This window comes from Lichenostomus cassidix, unplaced genomic scaffold, assembly GCF_008360975.1.
Source record: "Lichenostomus cassidix isolate B80296 unplaced genomic scaffold, HeHo_3.0 HiC_scaffold_749, whole genome shotgun sequence".
Taxonomy (NCBI): Eukaryota; Metazoa; Chordata; class Aves; order Passeriformes; family Meliphagidae; genus Lichenostomus; species Lichenostomus cassidix.
This window is the reverse complement of record NW_028147892.1, coordinates 23,916-45,043: the sequence shown is the minus strand read 5'-3', so window position 1 is coordinate 45,043 and position 21,128 is coordinate 23,916. Positions and strand designations below refer to the sequence as shown.

Genomic DNA, 21,128 nt, shown 5'->3' with positions numbered 1-21,128 from the left:
CGCTTCACCGGGGTTTAAACCCTGTCTTCCCCTTGGGGGGGCTCGTGGAGGAGCTGCTCCCCGCTGTCCCCGGCCGGCCCTGGGCACGCCAGAAGCCAAATATCCCGGAGGAGGAACCGGGATCCCCCGAGCCCCATCCCGGTGCCTCCTGCTCCGCCTGGGCCTCCCGGGGCTCCGGGACCGGGCAGGGCCCTCCGTCTGTCGCTCCTTCCCTTCCCCGAGCAGCTGAACCGGTTCTGCCCGCAGGCCCTATGTGGGTCATGTTTGTTTTCCTCATTCCAGGCGCCGGAACAAACGGTGTCCAAAGATTTTTAGGAAACACCCTGAGCCCTGAAGCCCCATGTGGGTCATATCTGTTTTCCTCGTCCCAGGTGCCAGAACAAACAGGGGATTTTCGGGAAACACCCGCAGCCCTGAGCTCTGTTCGGGAACACCTGCAGCTCCTCAGGAATTCCTGAAACCAAATGCCCACATTCCCGGATCTCAGCTCCTCCATGTCCTGGGGATCCTTGGGAATGTTTTTCCCTCCCTCCAGCCGGACCGTGGGTTCCCAGCGGGACGTGGGCATGTGGCACTTGTCACACAGCCCTTGCCCTCCCCGCCTGTGCCCAGGCGCTGCTCACTCAGCTCTTGTTTATCGGCAGCCAGCCGGGCAGGGGGTTATTGCTGCCCCCGGGATCGCCGATAAGGCCGGGTCGATGCCGCGGCACGATCCCCGCCGCACGTACCGGGGAGCACCGCGGTATCCCCGAGCAGAGTCCGAGCGGCCGCGGATCAGCGGAGCCGCCGGAGGCTTCATCAGCCCCGGCACATCAAAGCGGGTTAATGGGGAATTAATTAATGATTGGGAGATGCCGGAGCCTTTGAGGTGCCTTTGAGCTTCTGCGGGAACTCTGCTCTGGGCGGAGGGGAGGGAGGGAGGGGACACCCCTTAAATAGGGAGGGGTCACCCCGCGGGAGTGAGTGGGACGCTGCCCCAGGATCCAGAGAGCACGGCAGGAGCCATGCCCACCAAATCCATCCCCGGCTGCGAGCTGGGTGAGTACCTGACCGCCCGGGGGAGCTGGCATTGCCCCCAGACCAGAACACACGGGATTTGGGGAATTTGGGCAATTTCCCAGCTCCAGGCTGCCTGCGGGGTCAGTCGCACCTGGTTTCAGGTGGGGAGCGATGCTGCAAGTTGGGTTATTCCCATCTTGAACACCCGCTCTGCCGGGTCAGGGCTGAGGGTGAATCTGCAGTGGTGGAGTCTCCCACCTCCTGGATTTCTCCTCCTTTTCCCAGGACTTGGCTGTTTAGCAACACCATTAGCGATGCCAAGCTGCTCCTGCCCAGTGCTGGATCCCATTCCCAGTTAAACCCATGGGTTAGGTCCTCAGGAAGGGCGTGGTTGAAAAAATTATCCCAAGGGAGTGCGCAGAGGAGGAGGAGGAATTCAGCGAGGGAGCAGCGTTTCTCTCTGGAAAATCCAGTAGCAAACCAAACAAAAGCCCTGTCAGGCCACTCTCCCCAAAACCAGGCAGCGTTCTGGGAGAGCCACATGCAGTCAGGGATCACTAGCACGGCATGGCATCTGCAGCCATTGCCAGCACCAGAAGTCAGGGAACTGGAGCAGAAATTGGGGGTTTTGGCATGTAAAGCACTGCTGGCACAGGCAAGGTCCCAGCAGAGTTCCAGGGCTCCCAATGGATCTGCGTTTTGGGGTGGAATGAGATGCTGCTGGGAACAGCTTGGGGCAGGAGCAGGGTCGAGGGGGGATCACAGAGCCACGGAATAGGCTGAGTTGGAAGGGATGATCGAGCCCAACTGCTGGCCCTGCACAGGACAATCCCCAACAATCCCACCCTGTCCCTGAGAGTGATGTCCAAACACTCCTGGAGCTCTGCCAGCCTCGGGGCTATGACCTTTCCCTGGGGAGCTGTTCAGTGCCCAACCACCCTCTGGGGGAAGAACCTTTTCCTGACATCCACCCGAACCCTCCTGGCACAGCTCCAGCCATTCCCTTGGTGTGTCCCAACACAAATGGGGGTCCTGGGAGCCTCCCGGGGCCTCACTGGGGCTCAGCACCCCACCAGGACCCTACTGGGGTCTGCACTGGGGACTGGGGCCTCAAACTGGGATGTGGGGTGCCAAAATGGAACATGGGGCTCCAAACTGGGACCAGGAGTCCCAAAATGGAACATGGGGCCCTGTCTCCAGCCCTGATGCCCCCAAACGGGACATGGGGCCCTCTCTCCAACCCTGAGGCTCAGAACTGGGATTTGGGGCCCTGTCTCTGACCCTGGGGCCTCAAACTGGGACCTGGGGCCCCATCTCTAACCCTGAACCCCCAAACTGGGACCTGTGGCTCTGTCTCTAACCCTGAACCCCCAGACTGGGACCTGGGGTCCAGTCTCTAACCCTGAGGCCCCAAAATGTGACCTGTGGCCCCAAACTGGGACTGGGGCACTCTCTCCAACCCTGAGGCCCCAGAATGGAACCTGGAGCCCTGTCTCCATCCCCGAGCCCCCAAACTGGGACCGTGGCCCTGTTTCCAACCCCGGGGCCACGCCGGGGCACAGTCCCCCCACAGGGCCGTCAGGCGCCCCAGTCCCACATGAGGGCTCAGGCCGCACCGCGGGATGCCTTGCAGCCCCTCATGCCCCCATACCGGGGTCTCGTCCCCGCCACGGTTCCCTCAGCCCGGATCCCGCCCCGGTCCCTCCCCGTGCCGCCCCGTTCCGCCCCGTGACGCGCTCAGCGCGCCGGTCCGCGGCTCCGGCCGGGCATGAGGCGGCGGCGGCGGGCCCGGGGGCGGCCGGGGCCGGTGAGCCATGGGGGAACGGGAGGACCTTCCGCGGGTGGTCCCGGGTGTGCTGCGCGGGGATCCTGCCTTGGGGGGTGCCCGGGGGATCCGCTGGATGTGGGTGTGCTGCAGGACCCCCGGTGGGTTTTTAAGGGGGCTGTGGAGCTGCTGTCCTTCCCCACCTGCCCAGGGCAGCCTGGGCACTGCCTGCCCCCCGGCTGGGGCTTGGGGACCGCCGGGCTGCCGGTGACCTTGGGGTGTCCCGGGGATCCCAGCCGGCGGGCAGCGAGGGGGTGGCGGCAGCGAGGTTGATCCTGTGCCCTCTCCCGGGGGTTGCGGGTCCCCAAGCCTTGTCCCTCGTCATTCCGACGGGCTGTGGTGCGATGGGAGCACAGCCACGGAGCGCCGGCAGCCCCATGGAGCTCGTCCTGCCCGGCTGAGGTACCCAGCCAGGTGCCCCTGTGTGTCCCCTTGTCCCCGCAGATCTCCGTCTGCTGTCCCCGCTCTCAGCTCCAGCACCTCCCTGGTTTGTCCCCGGGGGAGGATGAGTCCGGCCGGTGCCAAAGCTCCTGGAGCAGCTCAGGGAATGTCGCTGTGACCTGGCAGGGCTCTGTGCTCCCGGCTGGCCAAGGTCCACACCAGGCTGTGGGTTCAGGTGCTCCGAGCAGGGTCTGCTTCCTCCCGTGGTGGTTCTGTCCGAATCCCTGGCAGGGAAACTGTTAGACAAGCTCTGGAGGTGTGGGACAGCGGGATGCTGCAGCCAGCAATGGGATAACGGCTCTGTGTTTTTGTGGGTTGGACACCGTTGGGTTTATTACAGGTGGTGGAAATTTCTCTGAGTCTCAGGTGTGTGTCAGCTGTTCCGTCCCACGCTGGAAATAAAGGGGCTGGCTCCCAAATCTGGGAGCTGGAGCAGGCTGGGATGAGAGCTGCACCTCCCTGCCAGGTGGTTGTTTCTGGGCGTGGAAATAACCAGGTCATCCTCCATCTCTCTCGGAGAGGACAGTGAGCAGGGCAGGTTTGGCTCCCCATGCCCTGCTGAACCTAGGGCATCTCCCAGCGCTGGAGCGTGGGATGGGATGAGGGATGGGCAGGGGACAGGCTGGTCCAACCAGCTCAGGGGTGGGCAGGTGGCCTGTCCCAGTGTGACAGGAGTAGAGCCGAGGTCACCGCTGCCTTTATCCTCTTGTATCGTGGGCAGGAGTGGGGCAGAGCAAGGAGAGAGGAGTCCCACAGGGATGGATCCTGCAGGGATGGACCCACCATGCTGTCCCCAGGGTGACCCCACTGGGTCTGTGCAGAGGAAAAGGTTTTCCAGGTCCTGGACCTTGTGGTGCTGGTGCCAGCAGAGGAGCAGGGCCACCTGGAATTGGTCAACAGGGTGGAATCAGGCTTGGAAAAGCTCTCTGAGATCATCCAGTCCAACCATTTCACCAGCACCAGTTCACCAGTTGCCTGTGTTGGGATGGCAGGTGGCCAGCTGGGCTGTCTGCACTGGTTTGGGGTGTTGTGCCCAGTGTGACATCACCTGGAAGGGCTGGACCAGAGGGTCAGTGTCCAGGTGAGGGGCTCCCAGTGTCACCAGGTGAGTTCACAGTGTCACCAGCCTGCAGGGTGTCTGTGCATGGAGCAAAACAAGATGTTAGCCCCAAAACCACCCCAAAGGAGTGAATCCAGAACAATCCCTAAGGATTCAACCAGCCTGGCTCAAAGCCCCACATCAAAGGCACATTCAATGGCAGGAACTGCTCCCAGCGTGGGGCCAGGCTGCTCCTGTGTCCTTCGGGGAGGAGCAGGAGCAGGAGGAGGATGAGCCCATGGCTGCTGGAAGGACCCGTGGGGTGGAACAAGAACCCCATTGTTCCTTGTTTGCTGTTTGCTCTGCACGTGGGGAGGGCCTGGACAGCAGCAGCCGTGTCCTGGCGGGTTTGTGTGCTGACCTCGTGATGTGCTGCACAGGGCTTGTTGTATCCCAGGGAATATTCCTGTGGGAAGTGGCTGCCTTGCCCAGTTTGGTGCCAGATTTGTCAGTGGGGGTTTGACTGCTCAGGGACAAAGCCTGCTGAGCCCACGCCTGGTGTCAGGGGAGCTGCTGGGTGGGAAAGGACCTGGGGCTGGACATGAGCCCAGGTGGGCAAGGAGGCCACAGCATGGCCACTGGGACCAGGACAGTGTCCATCCCACCATGCTGGGCACTGCTGAGGCCCCACCCTGCATCCTGGGGTCATTTTTGGGTCCCCAGTGCAGGTCATGGAGGGGCTGGAGCATGTCTGGAGCTGGGAACAGAGCTGGGGAAGGGTCTGGAGCACCAGGAGGGTCTGAGGGATCTGAAGGAGCTCATCCTGGAGGAAAGGAGGCTCAGGGGGGACCCTGCTGCTCTCCACAACTCCCTGACAGGAGGGTGCAGCCAGGTGGGAGTCAGGCTCTGCTCCCAGGTGACAGGATGAAACAAAAAGGCTTCCAGGGGAGGTTGAGGTTGGATTTTAGGGAAAATTCCTTCATGGAAAGGGCGTATCCCATGTGTGCTCAGAGTCTCCTCTGGGTAAGTGGAACTAAAGACACATTGTCTCTAAAGACACATTGTCTATCAGCCCAGCAGCTGCTGGAGCGGATAAGGGGCTCTGTCTGACCCCACCCGGGCTGGGCTGGGTCTGGGGCAGATACTGAGGTGGGTCTGTAACGAACATTCCCCCCAGGATCATCCTCCTCGCTTCACCATGGAGTGACTCACTGCCAGGGTAAGGTCATTCCTCCTGGATCACAGTTTGGAGAAAAGTTGGCTTATTGCTAAACTTCAGTGGTTTGGGGTTTTTTTTCTAAATGGAAGCTGTAAGGTTTGGTGCTTAAAAAAAGAAGGAAAATGATGTGTGAGGAGTCAGAGCTGGAGTTCACTTAAACTGAATCCCCGTCTGATGATTTCCTTTTACATTCTCACTGAACCAATATTCCTGTGTTTTATGGAAATCTCCCATTCAAATCTGATGGAATTTGGGAATTTGACAGAGGATTAAGTGCTTTGCAGGCCAAACCTCGGCACTGAGGGACATAGGCTTATCCTTGGGGAGCTGAGCTGCTGGAGCCCAGAGGATGCCAGTTTATCCCCAGTTCCCTCCTGCTCCATCCCCAGCCCCATTCCAGATCCTGGCTCATTCCTGCATGGGTTGAATTCAAACCCAGGCCATGAGGAAGGAGTTAAACCTTAAACCTGCCCTTAACCCACTTCCCACTGCCTGGGGGGCTGGGAGGGGCTGGGGAGTGCTGGAGGGCTTTGAGGGGTGCTGTGAGGATTTGGGAGTGCTGGAGGGCTTTGAGGGGTGCTGTGAGGATTTGGGAGTGCTGGAGGGCTTTGAGGGGTGCTGTGAGGATTTGGGAGTGCTGGAGATGCCATAACTGCTGGGAAGAGGGGGATGGGATGTGGTTTCCACAGCGAGGAAATTCCACCCTTGTTTCCTCGGCCAGAGTTTCACAACCACCTCCAGCTGCCTGTGGACATTCCTGCCACGTTGGTGCCCATCAGACCTTCCCTGGGCAGAGCAGGGGGACTTTCTTAGCAAATCCCTGCCTAAATTCCCTCTCCCATCCCTGCTGAAACCCTCAGAGCTGGAAAAGAGCCCAGGAAGTGAATCCATCCCTCTCAGGTTTCTCAGAGCTGAAAAAGAACCCGGGAAGCAAATCTGTCCCTACCAGAGCTGTTGGTTCTCCCTGCTCTCCTGCCAGCTCTGCTTCTCCTTCCTGACAGGATTTTTCCCTTCTCCACAGCCAATGTTTCTGGTATAAAGCAGTTCCCGGAGCAGGAGAAGAGCTCCACCATGGGGAACTCAGACATGGACCGGAAGGCGTCTTACGGTGAGCCTGGATCAGGGCAGGGGGTTGGGGGGCTGCCCTCATCACCCTCCCTCCTTTCATTCATTCCCTGCTAGTTTGGGGTGCCAGGATGAGCCCTGGGGTGCTGGGATTAGTCCTGGAGTGCCAGGATGAGCCCCGCAGGGGGTTTGCAGCACCCCGGGGTCACTCAGCCTGGCTGAACCAGCCGAACCAGCCCGGTATGTCCTGGGAGAAATCTCCCGAGCAGGATCTCTGCACACCTGGGCAGCTCCAAATCCCTTATGTAAACGAGGCCCTGGCAGGTTTCTGGGAGGCTGGGAAAAGGAGGGGCTCTCTGGTGATGCAATAGGTGAGGCAAAGAGCTGCCCTGTCCGAGCCCTCTGAGCCCAGAGTGCTCCGAGCTGCTCCTGGAGGGAAATGCCTCGTGGGGAGAGTGGGAGTGAGTATGGGATTGGGTTTGGGATTGGGATTGGGATTGGGAGTGAGCATGGGGTTGGGATTGGGAGTGAGTGTAGGATAGGGATTGGGATTGGGATTGGGATTGGGATTGGGATTGGGAGCGAGTATGGGATAGGGTTTGGGTTTCGGAGTGAGTATGGGATTGGGTTGGGGAGTGAGTATGGGATTGGGTTTGGGATTGGGAGTGAGTACGAGATGGAGATCAGGGCTGCTGCTGGAGGTGGTGTGGGAATGTGGGAATGTGTTTGGCCATCGCTGGGGTGACCCTGCACACTTTCCTCACTCCATATGTTTAGAAGCTCCTGGAATTCTCTCAGTGCTGGCTCTCCCTGTGGGAGATGGGGAGTTGTCCTGACTGTCCTTTGATCCCAGATGTATTTCCCTGGGATCCAGCCAGGAGAGTCTGGTGCAGGAGCAGTCCCAGATTTCCCTGGGATCTGGCTCATCCAGTCCCAGTTAAACATGGGGACACCAATGCTGCTATCACCCCACATCAGGCCCCAGGATGGGGTTTTTTTGATTAATTGGAATAAATAAATCCCCAGCTCCAGCCTGGAGCCGGGTGGGAGAGGAGATTCTGAAAAGGCAGCGTGCTCTGAGGGGTGCAGCAGTGTGGGATATTTTAATTTAATTATCTCTTTATCACTTAATTAGCATTAGCTGTGCTGGCTTGTTCTGTTGTGCCTGTGGGGCTCGCCAGCCTGTCAGAATTCCTGGCCTTTCCAGGGATGCTCACTCCTCCCATTCCCTCTCTCCCTGCAGAGGATGTCTCTGGGGAGTCTGGGGGCCTCGGGGGGGTGGTCAGCACCATCTCCAGCAGCAGAAGCCCCCTGCAGCCCCCCGACACCGAAGATGGGGAGCCATTCACCACCTACTTTGACAGCAAGATCCCAATCCCCGAGGATGAGACGGTGAGTGGGAAAACCCCTCTGGAAAAATCTGCCTCAGACACCCACCTGAGTCATTGCCATGGGCACCAATTCCCCTTCCAGCCTGGACTGGGAGATTTGGGAGGGAAGTGGTAGGGGGATCTCCTGGACTGGGAAGGATGACTGGAGGATGGAGATTTGGGAGGGAAGAGGGGGAAGGGTCTCCTGTGCTTCAGGGCGATGTGAGGCATCTGTTAATGATTGATCCCTAGGGATTTGGCTCCTGCTAGGAGCAGTCAAAGAGCAAGGAAAGGCCTTGTCATACCCCAGGGAGGGCCCTGGGCTCTTTGTTCCCTTATCAGGGTGCATGAGCTTTGGCTGGCCTTGTGACACTGTCCCCTTGTCTCCTCCCAGGGCCACGGGTGCCTCTTGCCCTTGGCTGAAGCCCCCAGTTTCAGCTGCCAGCCAGGGAGGATCTTGCTTCCCCCTGGGATTCCATGAGCATGGCCTTGGCTGTCCCTGAGCTTGAGCCTAAACCCCTCAGACTGAGACCAGACATGCAGGGTTTGGGATGGGATTAGGAACAGGCAGGATTTTTGGGATGGGATTAGGAACAGGCAGGATTTTCAGGATGGGATTAGGGAATAGTTTGGTTTTACAGCACTGCAGAATTTCGGATGGGGTTAAGGGTCGGGCTGACCCTACAGCCTGTCTGTGGTGTCAGGAAGGGAATTAACCCATTTTCCCCCATTTCCATCCTCTCCCACAGCATTCCTGCTTCAGCTTCCGCAAGCTGTGGGCATTCACAGGCCCTGGCTTCCTGATGAGCATCGCCTACCTCGACCCTGGAAACATCGAGTCTGACCTGCAGTCTGGGGCTGTCGCAGGCTTCAAGGTTGGTGCAGGACCTGTGAGGGAAACTCATCCCGTTGGGAGGTTGGGATGGGGGTGGTGCTGGTGGAAGCACTCTGGAGAGGAGGGAGAGCAGGAGAGTCTCTGATCCTGGCTTTGTGTCCTTTTGGATCCATTCCACACCAGCACTGGGTGCATAACTGCCTCAAAAATGGCAATAATGTAGATTTTCAACAGCCCAGAACTGTTTGGGGGCCTTGTGGGTGGCCGTGTCACCCACCCACTGGTGTCCCCGTGTCCCTCAGCTGCTGTGGGTGCTGCTGCTGGCCACCATCATCGGGCTGCTGCTGCAGCGGCTGGCGGCGAGGCTGGGCGTGGTCACCGGGCTGCACCTGGCCGAGGTGTGCAACCGCCAGTACCAGAAGGTGAGTCCTCAGGGGGCTCAGAGGGTGGGTGACCCTTCCCCAGGTCCTCAGGGGGGGCAGGGGACAGTCCTGGGGGGCTGGGGCAGGTGGTGAAGATGGGTGACTCCACAATGTCCTTGGTGGTGCCATGAGGATCGTTAAGGGGCTGGGCTGTTAATGAGGCATGTGGGGTTTGTTTCAGGGTCTCTTGGTGTTGTTCTGGCTTGGGAAACACAAGGAGGGAGCAGGGGAATGTTGCCATTTCCCATTCAGGAATAAAATCTGGGATTCCAGCTGCCTCCCAGCACAGGAATGCTAAAATAATCCCAAGGAATTATGAGGAGAGAAACAGCCTTTTGGGTCAAAACCATTTCTCAGTTGCTCCATCCCCTTCTTGGGAATTCCTCAGGCTTACGTGAGGAAGATCTGCTGACAGTGAGCAAGGGGCTGTGAGGACACTGGGGAGGTTCATTCCTGTGCCCTAGAGAGGGCTGTGGGGACATTTGGGATGTCCCATCCTTGTGCACTTGGCTGTTCTCATCCAGCTCCTGACACGATGTCACTGCTCTGACCTGCAACATCTCCCTGGTGTATCCACACGTGGAAACACCACATTTCCCTCTCGCAATTGGCTCTTGTATCCAGGGCAGGAATTGGGGTGACAGGAGTGACCTGGATCCTCCCTGGATTGCCACAGGAGCTGGGATTTCAGCTCCAGAGCAGCCATATGTGTTTCCCACACCCAGGCAGGGAGAGAATTCCATCCTTCCATGCAGGATCACCACAGCCCCATGGGAGAAGATATTTTTTCCTTATTTTTCATGGCATTGGGTGTTTCTTTCCCCCCCAGTTCCCTCGGATCATCCTGTGGCTGATGGTGGAACTCGCCATCATTGGCTCTGACATGCAGGAGGTCATCGGCTCGGCCATCGCCATCAACCTGCTCTCCATGGGGAAGTGAGTTGGGTTCGTGTGGCACATGAGGCAGGAAGGGAAAAAACTGTGCCAAAAGCTCTGTCACTTCCCATAAATCTCCCCAAATCAGCCCTGAGGGTGTGAGTCACCCCGGCTGGCTGAGCTCTCATCGCTGGCTCAGCCTCCAGTGCTGGATTTTGACTGTGGGACACCCAAAGGGTTTGGGGTTGTTTTTACCTCTGACTGACACAAAATTCGGGTGCAACTTCCTGCCAAACTCCACGTTCCATACAGGACTCCTGGGAAGGCAGGAAATGGACCCATAACAGGCAGGAATGGGGTTTCCCATGGATTTGGGGGTTTGGCTCCCTGAAGCAGGACACAGCCCTGTGGTCCCTCACCCTGTGCACCCCAACACCTGCTCAGGCTGTGAAGAACCCCCAGATACACAGCCCCATCCCAAAAAAGCCCTAAATGAAAGGGATTTGGCACTCTGGCTGGGCACTGACCCCACTCTCTCCTGCAGGATCCCACTCTGGGGAGGAGTGCTCATCACCATCGCCGACACCTTCATTTTCCTCTTCCTCGACAAATACGGTAATTTCTCCTTTGAAATTCTAGGAACTCAGGCTGGGATCAGCATTTCTCAGGTTGGTGACCATGGGGCTTTTCTTTTCCTCCTCTTTCCAGGCTTGCGGAAGCTGGAGGCATTTTTCGGACTCCTCATCACCATCATGGCCCTGACCTTTGGATATGAGGTACCTCCTGCCTCCTGGGACATTGAGGGGCTGGAGAGTGTCCAGAGCCAGGAACAGAGCTGGGGAAGGGCCTGGAGTGTGTCGAGAGCTGGGGAAGGGCCTGGAGTGTGTCCAGAGCAGGAACAGAGCTAGGGAAGGGTCTGGAGCACCAGGAGGAGCTGGAGGGGCTCAGCATGGAGAAGAGGAGGCTCAGGAGGACCTTCTGGCTCTCCACAAATCCCCAAGAGGAGGGGGCAGCCAGGTGGGGGTCAGGCTCTGCTCCCAGGTGACAGGATAAGAGCAAATGTCCTCCTAGGGGAGGTTGAGATTGGATTTTGGGGACAATTCCTTCCTGGAAAGGACTGTCACACCTGCTGCAGGCTGCCCTGGGCAGGGAGGGAGTCCCAATCCCTGGGAGAATTTGAAAACCATATGGATGTGGCCTTTGGGGACATGGTCAGTGGTGGCCTTGGCAGTGCTGGTGCCAGTGCTGGATCCAATGATCCCAGTGTCTTTTCCAACCTTAACCATTCCCTGATTCAATGCTATCATCCCACTCCTGTGCCTAAACAGCACCAAACACAGGGATGGACATTTAAAATTGGAAATTTGAGTCTGCATCATGGTTTCGCTCTGGAGCAGCTACTGTCACTGTCACACCCCAAAATTCCCTGTTTTCCTGTCCCTTTGCCCAGTACATCACAGTGAAGCCCAACCAGGAGAAGCTGCTGCAGGGGTTGTTCATCCCATACTGCCGGGACTGCGGCACACCGCAGCTGGAGCAGGCTGTGGGCATCGTGGGCGCTGTCATCATGCCCCACAACATGTACCTGCACTCTGCCCTGGTCAAGGTGAGCACCCTGGGGTCCCACCTTGGGACCTGGGCATGGAAAACACCCTCAGAGAGCCTGGGGATGTGTGGCTCTTGTGGGGTGTGGGACCCAAGGGTGTGTATTTCCCACCGTGATCCATGTCCCAGTGTCACCACTTCAATCAGTGGATTTATCCCTAATTTCAGGGGTAAATAGTGAATTCCTGTCTCCCCACTCTGCTCCTCTCTCCATCCCCCCCAGTCCCGGCAGGTGAACCGTGCAGACAAGCGGGAGGTGCGAGAGGCCAACAAGTATTTCTTCATCGAGTCGTGCATTGCTCTCTTCGTCTCCTTCATCATCAATATCTTTGTGGTGACAGTCTTTGCTGAAGCCTTTTTCAACAAAACTAATGCAGATGTGGTAAGTGGGGCTGGGAGCAGTGGGATGGAGTGGGATTAACTGGGAGCTGATGGAGGGATGGAGGGATAAGGGCAGTGCCCACCCCTCTGTGCTGGACACTGCTGAGGTCAAACTCTGAATCCTGCAGTCAGTTTTGGGGGCTGGAGCATGTCCAGAGCTGGGAATGGCGCTGCAGAAAACCCTGGAGCCCCAGGAGGGCCTGAGAGATCTGAGGAGGCTCAGCCTGGAGAAAAGGAGGCTCAGAGGGAACCTTGTTGCTCCCCACAGCTGCCCAACAGGAGGGGGCAGCCAGAGGGGGATTGGGCTCTGCTCCCAGGTGACAGGGTGAGACAAAAAGGCGTCCAGAGGAAGTTTAGGTTGGATTTTTGGAAAAATTCATTCATGGAAAAGGCTGCTCAGGCTGGGGGACACTCCCCATCCGTGGGGGGATTTAACAGCTGTGTGGATGTGGCACTTGGGGACATGGTCAGTGGTGGCCTTGGCAATGCTGAGATCACTGCTGGCCCCAGTGATCCCAGAGGTTTCCATCCCAGCCCATTCCCTTATTGCCACCCTTGTGTGCCTTTGCAGAACCAGGTCTGTGCCAATTCCAGCAGCCCTCACTCCTCACTCTTCCCCAACAACAACGAGACACTGGAGGTGGACATCTACAAGGGGGTGAGTGTCCCTGGGCAGGACAGCTTGGGGACAGCCCTGTGGCCTTATCTGGTGTCCCCAGGGGGTGGAGCCACATCTGGGACAGCTGGTGACCCTGCCTGGTGTCCCCAGGTTGGGGACAGCCATGTGTGGGACAGTTGGTGACTCTCTGATGTCCCTGTGGGGCACAGTCCAGTGCCCCTGTCTGTGGCAGCTGCTGCTTCTGGGTAAACTGGGAGCACTGGGGACCGGGACCAGGAAAGGGATCCCCAAAAACAGAGTGGGGGTAGGAGACTCCTGTGGTCCTTGAGCCCCCATCTTACTCAGTACTTACTCCTAGGCATTACTCCTGCTCCTCCCTGCCCTCGATGGGCTGGGCTGATGGAGCTGCTCTCCCTCCCCATGCAGGGTGTTGTTCTGGGCTGCTACTTCGGCCCTGCTGCTCTCTACATCTGGGCCATTGGCATCCTGGCCGCCGGGCAGAGCTCCACCATGACAGGAACCTACTCAGGCCAGTTTGTCATGGAGGTAATGCAGCTCCTGCTCCTCACCCCTTACTCCCTCCTTACTCTGTATTCCACACTCCTTAGTCCTACAGTCCTTATTCCTTACTCCATACTCTGTACTCTTTACTCCTTGCTCCATGTTCCTTATTCACCTACTCCATGCTCTGTACTACTTTGTAGTTCCTACTCAGTGCTCTTCACTCTTCACTCTATACTCATTCTCTACACCTCACTACACTTCTCCTTGCTCTGTATTCTGTCTTCCTTACTCACTCTGTACTCCTTACTTACTCTACTCTCACCTGCTACTCCCTCCTCACCATCTCAGCCCCACTGCCCCATCCTCCCCCAGGGGTTCCTCAGCCTTCACTCCTCCTCTACTCCACATTCCTCACTCCTTACTCCCTCCTCACCCCTGCTGCTCTGTGCCATCAGGGCTTCCTGAACCTCTGCTGGCCCTGTACTACTCACTCCTTACTCCCTCCTTACTCATGGCCTCCCCGTGCCCCCCAGGGCTTCCTGAACCTGCGCTGGTCCCGCTTTGCCCGGGTGTTGCTCACTCGCTCCATCGCCGTCACCCCCACCCTCTTCGTCGCCATCTTCCAGGACGTTGAGCACCTCACTGGCATGAACGACTTCCTCAATGTCCTCATGAGCCTCCAGGTGAGCAGGGCTGTCCAGCCTCTCCCAGCCCATGGTTGTTCATGGCCAGGTGGGATGTCGCCTCTCCCAACCCGCAGGTGTGCAAGGCCAGGTTGGACAGGGCTTGGAGCCACCTGGTCAGTGGGAGGTGTCCCTGGCCATGGCAGGGATGTGGTGGGATGAGTGTTAAGGTCCTTTCCCACCCAGACCATTCCAGGATTCTGTGACAATCAGAACAATTCTCACTCTTCATTCTGCTCTGTTTTCCTGCCTGTTGTAGCTCCCGTTTGCACTGATCCCAGTGCTCACCTTCACCAGCCTGCCCAGCGTCATGCGTGACTTCGCCAACGGCCTGTGAGTACTGTGGGCATCACCTGGGCACACCTGGCACACCTGGCACATCTGCCAGCCTGGAGCATCCCCCCCACCTCACCCCGCTGTGTCTCACCTTGCTCCAGGTTCTGGAAGGTGGCTGGGGGCCTCCTGATCCTCCTCATCTGTTGCATCAACATGTACTTCGTGGTGGCTTACGTCAAGTCCCTCCACAACCTGCCCCTCTACATTGGGGCTGCTGTGCTCAGTGTTATCTACCTGTCCTTCGTGGCGTACCTGGTGAGTCAGGTTCCACCTGGGCCTCCTTCCAGGTGGGAGAAGATTTGGGAAGAGCACACAGCTCCTCTGTACCTGTGTGTGTCACAGAGGTGGAAATCATGGAGTGACGGTGGATGGGTTGGGCTTGGAGGGATCTTAAAGGCAATTTTGTCCAACCCCTCTGCCATGGGCAGGGATGTTTCCACCTGGCCAGGGTGCTCCCAGCCCTGTCCAGCCTGGCCTTGGACACTTCCAGGGATGAGGCATCATCTGGGAAATCCCTGCCAGTGCCTCCCCATGCTCACAGGGAGGAATTCCTTCCGAAAATCCTCCTCTGGACTTGTTCCAGGAGCTCCACACCCTCCTTGTCTTGGTGCCCCAGGGCTGGGGCAGCTCTGCAGGTGAGGTCTCACCTGAGCAGGGCAGAAGGGCAGAACCTCCCTCACCTGCTGCCCACACTGGGGGCTCAGCCCAGGCTGTCAGGGTCCCCCTGGACAGATCAGACTGTCACCCTCTCCACTCAGCTCCGTGTCACCTACGTGTCACTCTGCTGTCCATGTCCCCAGTGAGACCATTCCCAGATTGTGGTCCCAGTACAGACACCAAGGCACCCCACTTGTCACCCAGAAATTGAGCCATTGGCCACAATTCACAACATTCTGGCTGATCCCTGATCCAATGAGTGATTCCCAGTGGATCCCTCTATGGGGCCATCAGTGGGGTTTACCCACCCAGGCTCAGGTTTGGGGTCCTGAGTGCAGAACATCAGGGGCTGGAGTGTGTCCAGAACTGGGAAGGGAGCTGGGGAAGGGTCTGGAGCCCTGGGAATGGCTGAAGGAGCTGGGGGGGCTCAGCCTGGAGAAAAGGGAGACCTTCTGGCTCTCCTCGCCTCCCCGACAGGAGGGTGCAGCCAGGGTGGGGTTTGGGCTCTGCTCCTAAGTGACAGGAGCAGGGGAAACAGCCTCCAGGGGAGGTTTGGGTTGGATTCTGGGGAGAATTGCTGCCTGACCAGGGTTGTCCAACCCTGACACAGCTGCCCGGGGCAGGGCTGGGGTCTCCATCCCTGGGAGGCACTGAAAGTGGATGTGGCGTTTGGGGATATGGCCAGCGCTGGCCTTGCCAGTGCCAAGACCCAGTGATCCCAGAATCCCTTCTGCCCCAACCCACCCCACGATTCCAGCACACCACCCTGCTCCCTGCCCCACCTCGCAGTGTCCCTGACCGTCCCCTCCTGTCCCCACAGACGTGGCTGTGCCTCATTGCCCTGGGTGCCTCCTTCCTGGCCTGCGGGAACACGGTAAGCGTCACCCGGACTCTGCAGCCGGAGCAGTCGCCCTCCCACCCCCCCAAGTAGCCAGAGGGGGTCTGGAGCCCAGCAGCCACCATCAGAGCCGGGTTTTCTGGGGACACGGACACACCCAGCTCGGGGACAGCGGGAGGACACGGATCGCCCGGCGCTGCCGGAATATTCGGGGCAGTTCCTTTGCTGAATCCCCAAATCATCCCCGGATGGGAGACACGGCTGGGGGATGCAGGAGCAGCCTGACCCCTCCCCATTTTCCTTTAAATCCCTCTAAATTCCTCATCCTGGAGCGTTTGACCTCCCTGTAGCACAAACACTGACTTCCAGGAACGCTGCTCTGGCACTGACCTGGACAACGTAGACAAATAAGCTAAAAAAGCCCCAAATCCCCTTTTGGGTGACATTTGGGGATGCTGCTGGCATTGGGCATGGGGTGACACTACAGTTGGATCTACCTCCTCTGCCCCAGCCTGACCAGATTTGGTACTTTTTCACTGGAAAACACTTCCCATTCCCAGTGGAGATCCCACAAGGATGGGAAACCTCAGCATTAATCAAGTCACTACTGATTTTTAATGGCCCAGTGTGGGGTTTTGGGGTCAGCAAATGAAACGAGTTCATGGTTATTTATGATTTTATGACTTTATTCCCTGTGAACCATGGAAATACTCTTGGAGTTCTCAAAAATCCCTGGATTATAGCTCAGAATCAGGCTGTGGAGGCTCCAAGAACCTTTTCCAGGGGTTTCTTTGCTGCTCTCACTTGTCCTGGATTTAACTCCCTCCCATCATTCCCCTTTTGTTTAATGAGTTTTGGAAGAAGTTTTGCCAGGAATGCACCTGAGTGCGACAGAGTGGATTGGGATGGAGGGAACAGGGTGTCCTTTGGATCTCCCAGGGGTGTTTTGGGGTCCCATGGTGCCTGTTGGGGTGGATTTGGGTCTCTGCATCATGGAAATTTGGCATTGGAAGCTCAAATTTGGGTTATTTAGGGAAATTTGCTTCTCTGTCCAGCTGGAGCTCCATGGGTTTAGATCCCAAAGGGCTTCATGGATCTGCAGGATGGAGCAGAGGTGGGTGGGGAGCCCCAAACTGCCTCCCATGGGATGAAGCCAAATCCTGGTTTATTTGGGATTCTGGCCACCCAGCACCAGGGGTTCAACCCTCACCCTCATGAGGCTTCTGTGGACTTCATTGGCATTTCTCTGCATTCCCATCCCAGTCCCAGGCAGGGAATTCTCTGTGAAATAAAACCCCTGCAGTATCCAACTCTTGGGAATGCTGGTTTGGGATCTGATCATGGGAATTTCCGCCCTTCCATGAGCAAACCCATGTCCTGCACCACTCACTCCCAGGATCAGAGCAGCCCCTCCTGCTCTGAGCTTCCATAGAGTTTTATCCATCACCACCCAAGGTCTGGGATTATTCCCTGGTGCCCAGGACACCATCCAGGGATGAAGGTGAAAACACTCAGAGCCCAGCAGAAAAACTCCTCTTTAATTAGAGGCAGCATCCTCTCCCTCTTCCCACCCTTTCCCAAACCAGCTGAGACTCTCAGCTCCCCCTGACTACAGTGGATTCCCAGTTTCCATGTTGTTATCCCAGAATTCCAGCAGGATTTAACCCTGTAGTGTAACGTGTAGGTTTTACATTCATTCCCACAACACAACAGCAGTGATAATTGTGGGGTGGGGAGGATGGGGGGCTGGACCAGAGCGGGACTCAGGCTTTGGAATCCTGCTGTACCTGCTTTGGAATTCCCACCCTCCAGCTTCCTGGATTGGGAATTTTGGCTGAAACACTGACTGTGCAGCAGCAGCTCCATGGTGGAGCCTCTGGATCAGCTCCCTGTCCTTGGCCTCTGCTCCTTGCTGCACTAATTCGGGGGTTTTCCCTTTGGTCCTGGTTGTACAAACCCCCATTAAAACATGGAGACTTTTCCAACTTGGCTTCCTGGGTCATTTTTTGGGGCTGCTCTGGTGCTGGAGCTGCACCTGTAGGATGAGCTGGGACATCTCCCCATCCCGTGGGATTCACTCCCAGGGTCACACCGTGATTGTGTCACCACCAGGGGAGCACAGGGGTCACCACCCTGCAGTGCCTTCCCACTGGAATTCCTTCCTTGGGATCAGGACTCACATGCATCCCCCCCTGGCCAACCAAACCCACCAGCTGTGCCAAAAAACCCGGAATTCCTATTTTTTCCACTGCTTTTGCCCCTCCAGAGCTTCAACTCTGGCCCAGCCCGGCACAGGCTCAGTCCCGTTTAACACCAGAATCATCCCGAGGCTTTGGAGTGTCTTGTAATTAACCAGCCTGTGCAGCCACTGCTAATTAAAGCTCATCCACGCCCCAAATTTAATTGAGATGGAGTAGTTAATTGAGGCTGCAGAGGGAGGGGCCTTTCAGAGCCCTGGGTGGGGCTGGACTGTGATCTGCCCCCAATTAACTGCGGGATCTGTTCCCAATTAACACTGGTCGTTTTGGTGCTGGGTCAGTGCTAACTAATGGGGACACACGGTGACTCTGGAGCTGTGGCCAGTGCTGCCAGCTTGGTGCCCACCTGGGCTTTGTTAAACTGGGCTCAGCTGGGCCTTCCTTAAACTGGGATCAGCTCTGGTTTCACAAAATCCTGCCCTGCTCAGGCTCATTAAATTGGGCTCAACATCACCTTAATCAAACCAGGCTTAATTCAGGCTTTGGTAAACCATCCTCAATTTGAGCTTCATTAAATCTGTCTCAACTTGGTCTTTGTTGAACCAGACTCAGTTTAGGCTTCCTTAAATTGGGCTCAACTGTGGCTTTGTCAAACCAGGTTCCATTTCATCTTCCTTACCTGGGCTTCAGTAAACCAGGCTGAGCTCAGGTTTCCTTAACTTGGGCTTAGTTAAACTCTCTTTGGCTCAGACTTCTTTAACTTTGGGATTCAGTAAACTCCCTTTGGCTCAGGCTTCGTTAACTCTGGGCTTCATTAAACTCTTTTTGGCTCAAGCTTCCTTAACTTGGGCTTTGTTAAACTCTTTTTCACTCAGGCTTCCTTAACTTTGGGCTTCATTAAACTCCTGGCTTCCTTAAACTCAGCTTCCTTACTTGTGCTTCCTCCAGCTCTCTTTGGCTCAGGCTTCATTAAACCAGGCTCAGTTTGGTCCCAATTAAATCCCCTGGCACTAACTGTCACCTTCCCCTCCCCAGGGCCTCCTGGGCTTTGCCGCCCGCCCCGAGCTCTTCCTGCTGGGCCACGTCGATTCCGACACGTCTGTCACCAGGTGACCCCAGCGCCAGGATCACACTGGACCCCCCAGGACCCCCCGAATGGTGGGATGGACCCCTCCATGCCACAGGACCCTGTCACTGAGCGTGGCCCAGCCCTGGGCACGTGGCAGGAGCAGATTTGGGACCCCAGGGACGGCAGGATGAGGAGGAGCTGCAGAGCTGGCAGATCCTGGGGACACCCCAGCCAACCCCTCAGTCCAGGGGCAACTCCCCAAAAGCTTTTCCCCATTTTTCCCCCCAATGGCTGATCCAGGAAGAGTCCATTGGTGCTTCCTGGATTTCCATTCAGATCTCTCCAGTCGGCCAGTACAACATTGTTCCTTGGGGTTTTCCCTAACTTGGGGATATTCCAGGCTACTTCCTGAATTCCCATGAAAAGCCAGGCTTGCTGCTGGGCTCTGGCCTCGGGCCAGGGTTGACACATGTGGTGGAGGCATTTCCTAGCATTTCCAGGATTTTGGGTGCTTCCAGAGCTCCAAATCGACCCTCAGAAGGGTTCAAGGGCATCACTTCCCGAAAAACGCGATGGAGCGTTGGGAATTTCCTTGTTTTTAGCCTGTTTTAGAAATAAAAATTATGCTGCCCAGTCCCTTTTCCCAAGGAATTCCCAATTTCGATGGCATCTGGGGACAGCTCCAAGGCTGGATCCGTCTGGGTTTCAAGGGGAAATTGGATCCATGGGATTGATTTTTGGTGGAGACCCCAAGCCGCCCATTCTGGGGAGGGGGTCGCGGGGTTGGGGGGGTCAGAGGGTCCCCAGGTGAGGGATGGGGTCGAGCTGGTGAGATTTTGGGAATCCCATGGGAATGGGCGGCACCCCCCCACCCCTCCCCATCTCACCACGCCCATTAGTGACGTCACAGAGTGATAGCCAATGGGGATGCAGAGCGGCTGGGTGTGGCGGCAGACCCGGATGTTGGCGGGACGAGAACGGGGATCCCAGTGCGGTGCTAGTGCAGTCCCAGTCGTTTTCCAGTTTGCTCCCAGTTCGGTCCCAGCCCAGTCGCAGTCCGCTCCCAGTCGAGTTCCAGTCCGCCCCAAGTCCAGCTCAGCCCAGTCCCAGTCCCCCCCAGTCCATTTCCAGTCGGCCTCCAGTCCAGTTCCAGTCCAGTTCCAGTCTGCCCCCAGCCCGGTCCCAGTCCACCCTCGGTCCAGCTCCAGCCCGACCCTCGTCCAGTCCCAGTTCGATCCCAGCTCGGTCCGAGTCCGCCCCCAATCCAGTTCCAGTCCGCCGACAGTCCGGTCCCAGCCCAGTCCCAATCCACGCCGAGTCCAGTTCCAGTCTAGTCCAAGTCCGCTGGAGGTCCAGTCCCAGTCCGCTTCCAGCTCGGTTCCAGTGTGCTCCCAGTCGATCCCAGTCCGCTCCCAGTCCACCCCTCCGTCCAGTTTCAGTCCGCCCCCGGTCCAGTTCCAACCCAGTCCCAGTCTGGTCCCAGCCCGGTCCCATTCCGCTCCCAGCTTGGTCCCAGTCCGCCCCCAGTCCAGTCCCAGTCCGATCGCGATCCAATCCCAGTCCGCCCCGTTTTCCAGCGGGACTCGTCCAGTCTATTCCCAGTCCGCTCCGACACCACTCCCAGTCTGCTCCCAGTCCGCCCCCAGTTTGCCAGCAGGACGCTCCGCCGGGGAAACGCCCGGCAAATTCCCACTTTGTCCCATTTATCCCTGGAATTGGGTCTGGTGCCGCCCCGGGACGAGTTTCGCTCCGTAATTGAGGAGGAATTAAATGCCCCAAATTTGGCTGCGAATCCCGGGGGATGCAGGGCGTGGCTCCGGGGGATGATCCCGCTGGGATTTGCACTCGTCCGGGGAATTCCCTTCGGGATGCTGCGCTGGGAAGGTCTGGAAAGATCCAAGTCTGACGTTATCCCGGTGGAAAAGAGGCTTTTAACGAATCCCGGTGGATCTGAAATCAATCCCTCCGGGCATCCTGGCAGTAATGCTCTCATCCCGCCGGATTCGGTGTTCTTCCTTCACCCAGATGTTCCTTAAAAAAATCCCAAATTCCTCTTTTTTCCCCACGGATTTTCCTTAAAAAAACCCAAAACAACCAAAAAGACAAGAAAAAAAAATTCCTCTGTGGAAAACTGGGGGAAAACCAGA

General features: G+C 57.4%; 1 protein-coding gene and 1 long non-coding RNA gene across 3 annotated transcripts; one reads left to right on the top strand and one right to left on the bottom strand.

The window, feature by feature from the left end:
* Positions 1-660: 660 nt before the first annotated feature.
* Positions 661-2,721, bottom strand: LOC146420592 (uncharacterized). Its single transcript, XR_014849104.1, has 2 exons — positions 2,481-2,721; positions 661-2,393 (listed from the first exon to the last, which is right to left on the bottom strand). It is a non-coding gene; the product is annotated as an uncharacterized LOC146420592 (long non-coding RNA).
* Positions 974-19,615, top strand: LOC146420591 (natural resistance-associated macrophage protein 2-like). Of its 2 annotated transcripts, none has more exons than XM_085048115.1 (17): positions 974-1,038; positions 6,545-6,631; positions 7,832-7,980; positions 8,708-8,833; positions 9,096-9,215; positions 10,045-10,151; positions 10,636-10,706; positions 10,800-10,867; positions 11,542-11,697; positions 11,920-12,078; positions 12,649-12,735; positions 13,123-13,242; positions 13,734-13,883; positions 14,143-14,216; positions 14,321-14,474; positions 15,697-15,750; positions 18,948-19,615. In XM_085048115.1, the coding sequence occupies exons 1-17, from the start codon at positions 1,005-1,007 to the stop codon at positions 19,023-19,025; spliced, it is 1,794 nt and encodes a 597-aa protein (XP_084904241.1). In that variant the 5' UTR covers positions 974-1,004; the 3' UTR covers positions 19,026-19,615. The 2 variants fall into 2 exon arrangements, with proteins under 2 accessions (XP_084904241.1, XP_084904242.1); XM_085048116.1 differs by lacking the exon at positions 974-1,038 and adding an exon at positions 2,692-2,806.
* The last annotated feature ends 1,513 nt before the right edge of the window (positions 19,616-21,128 follow it).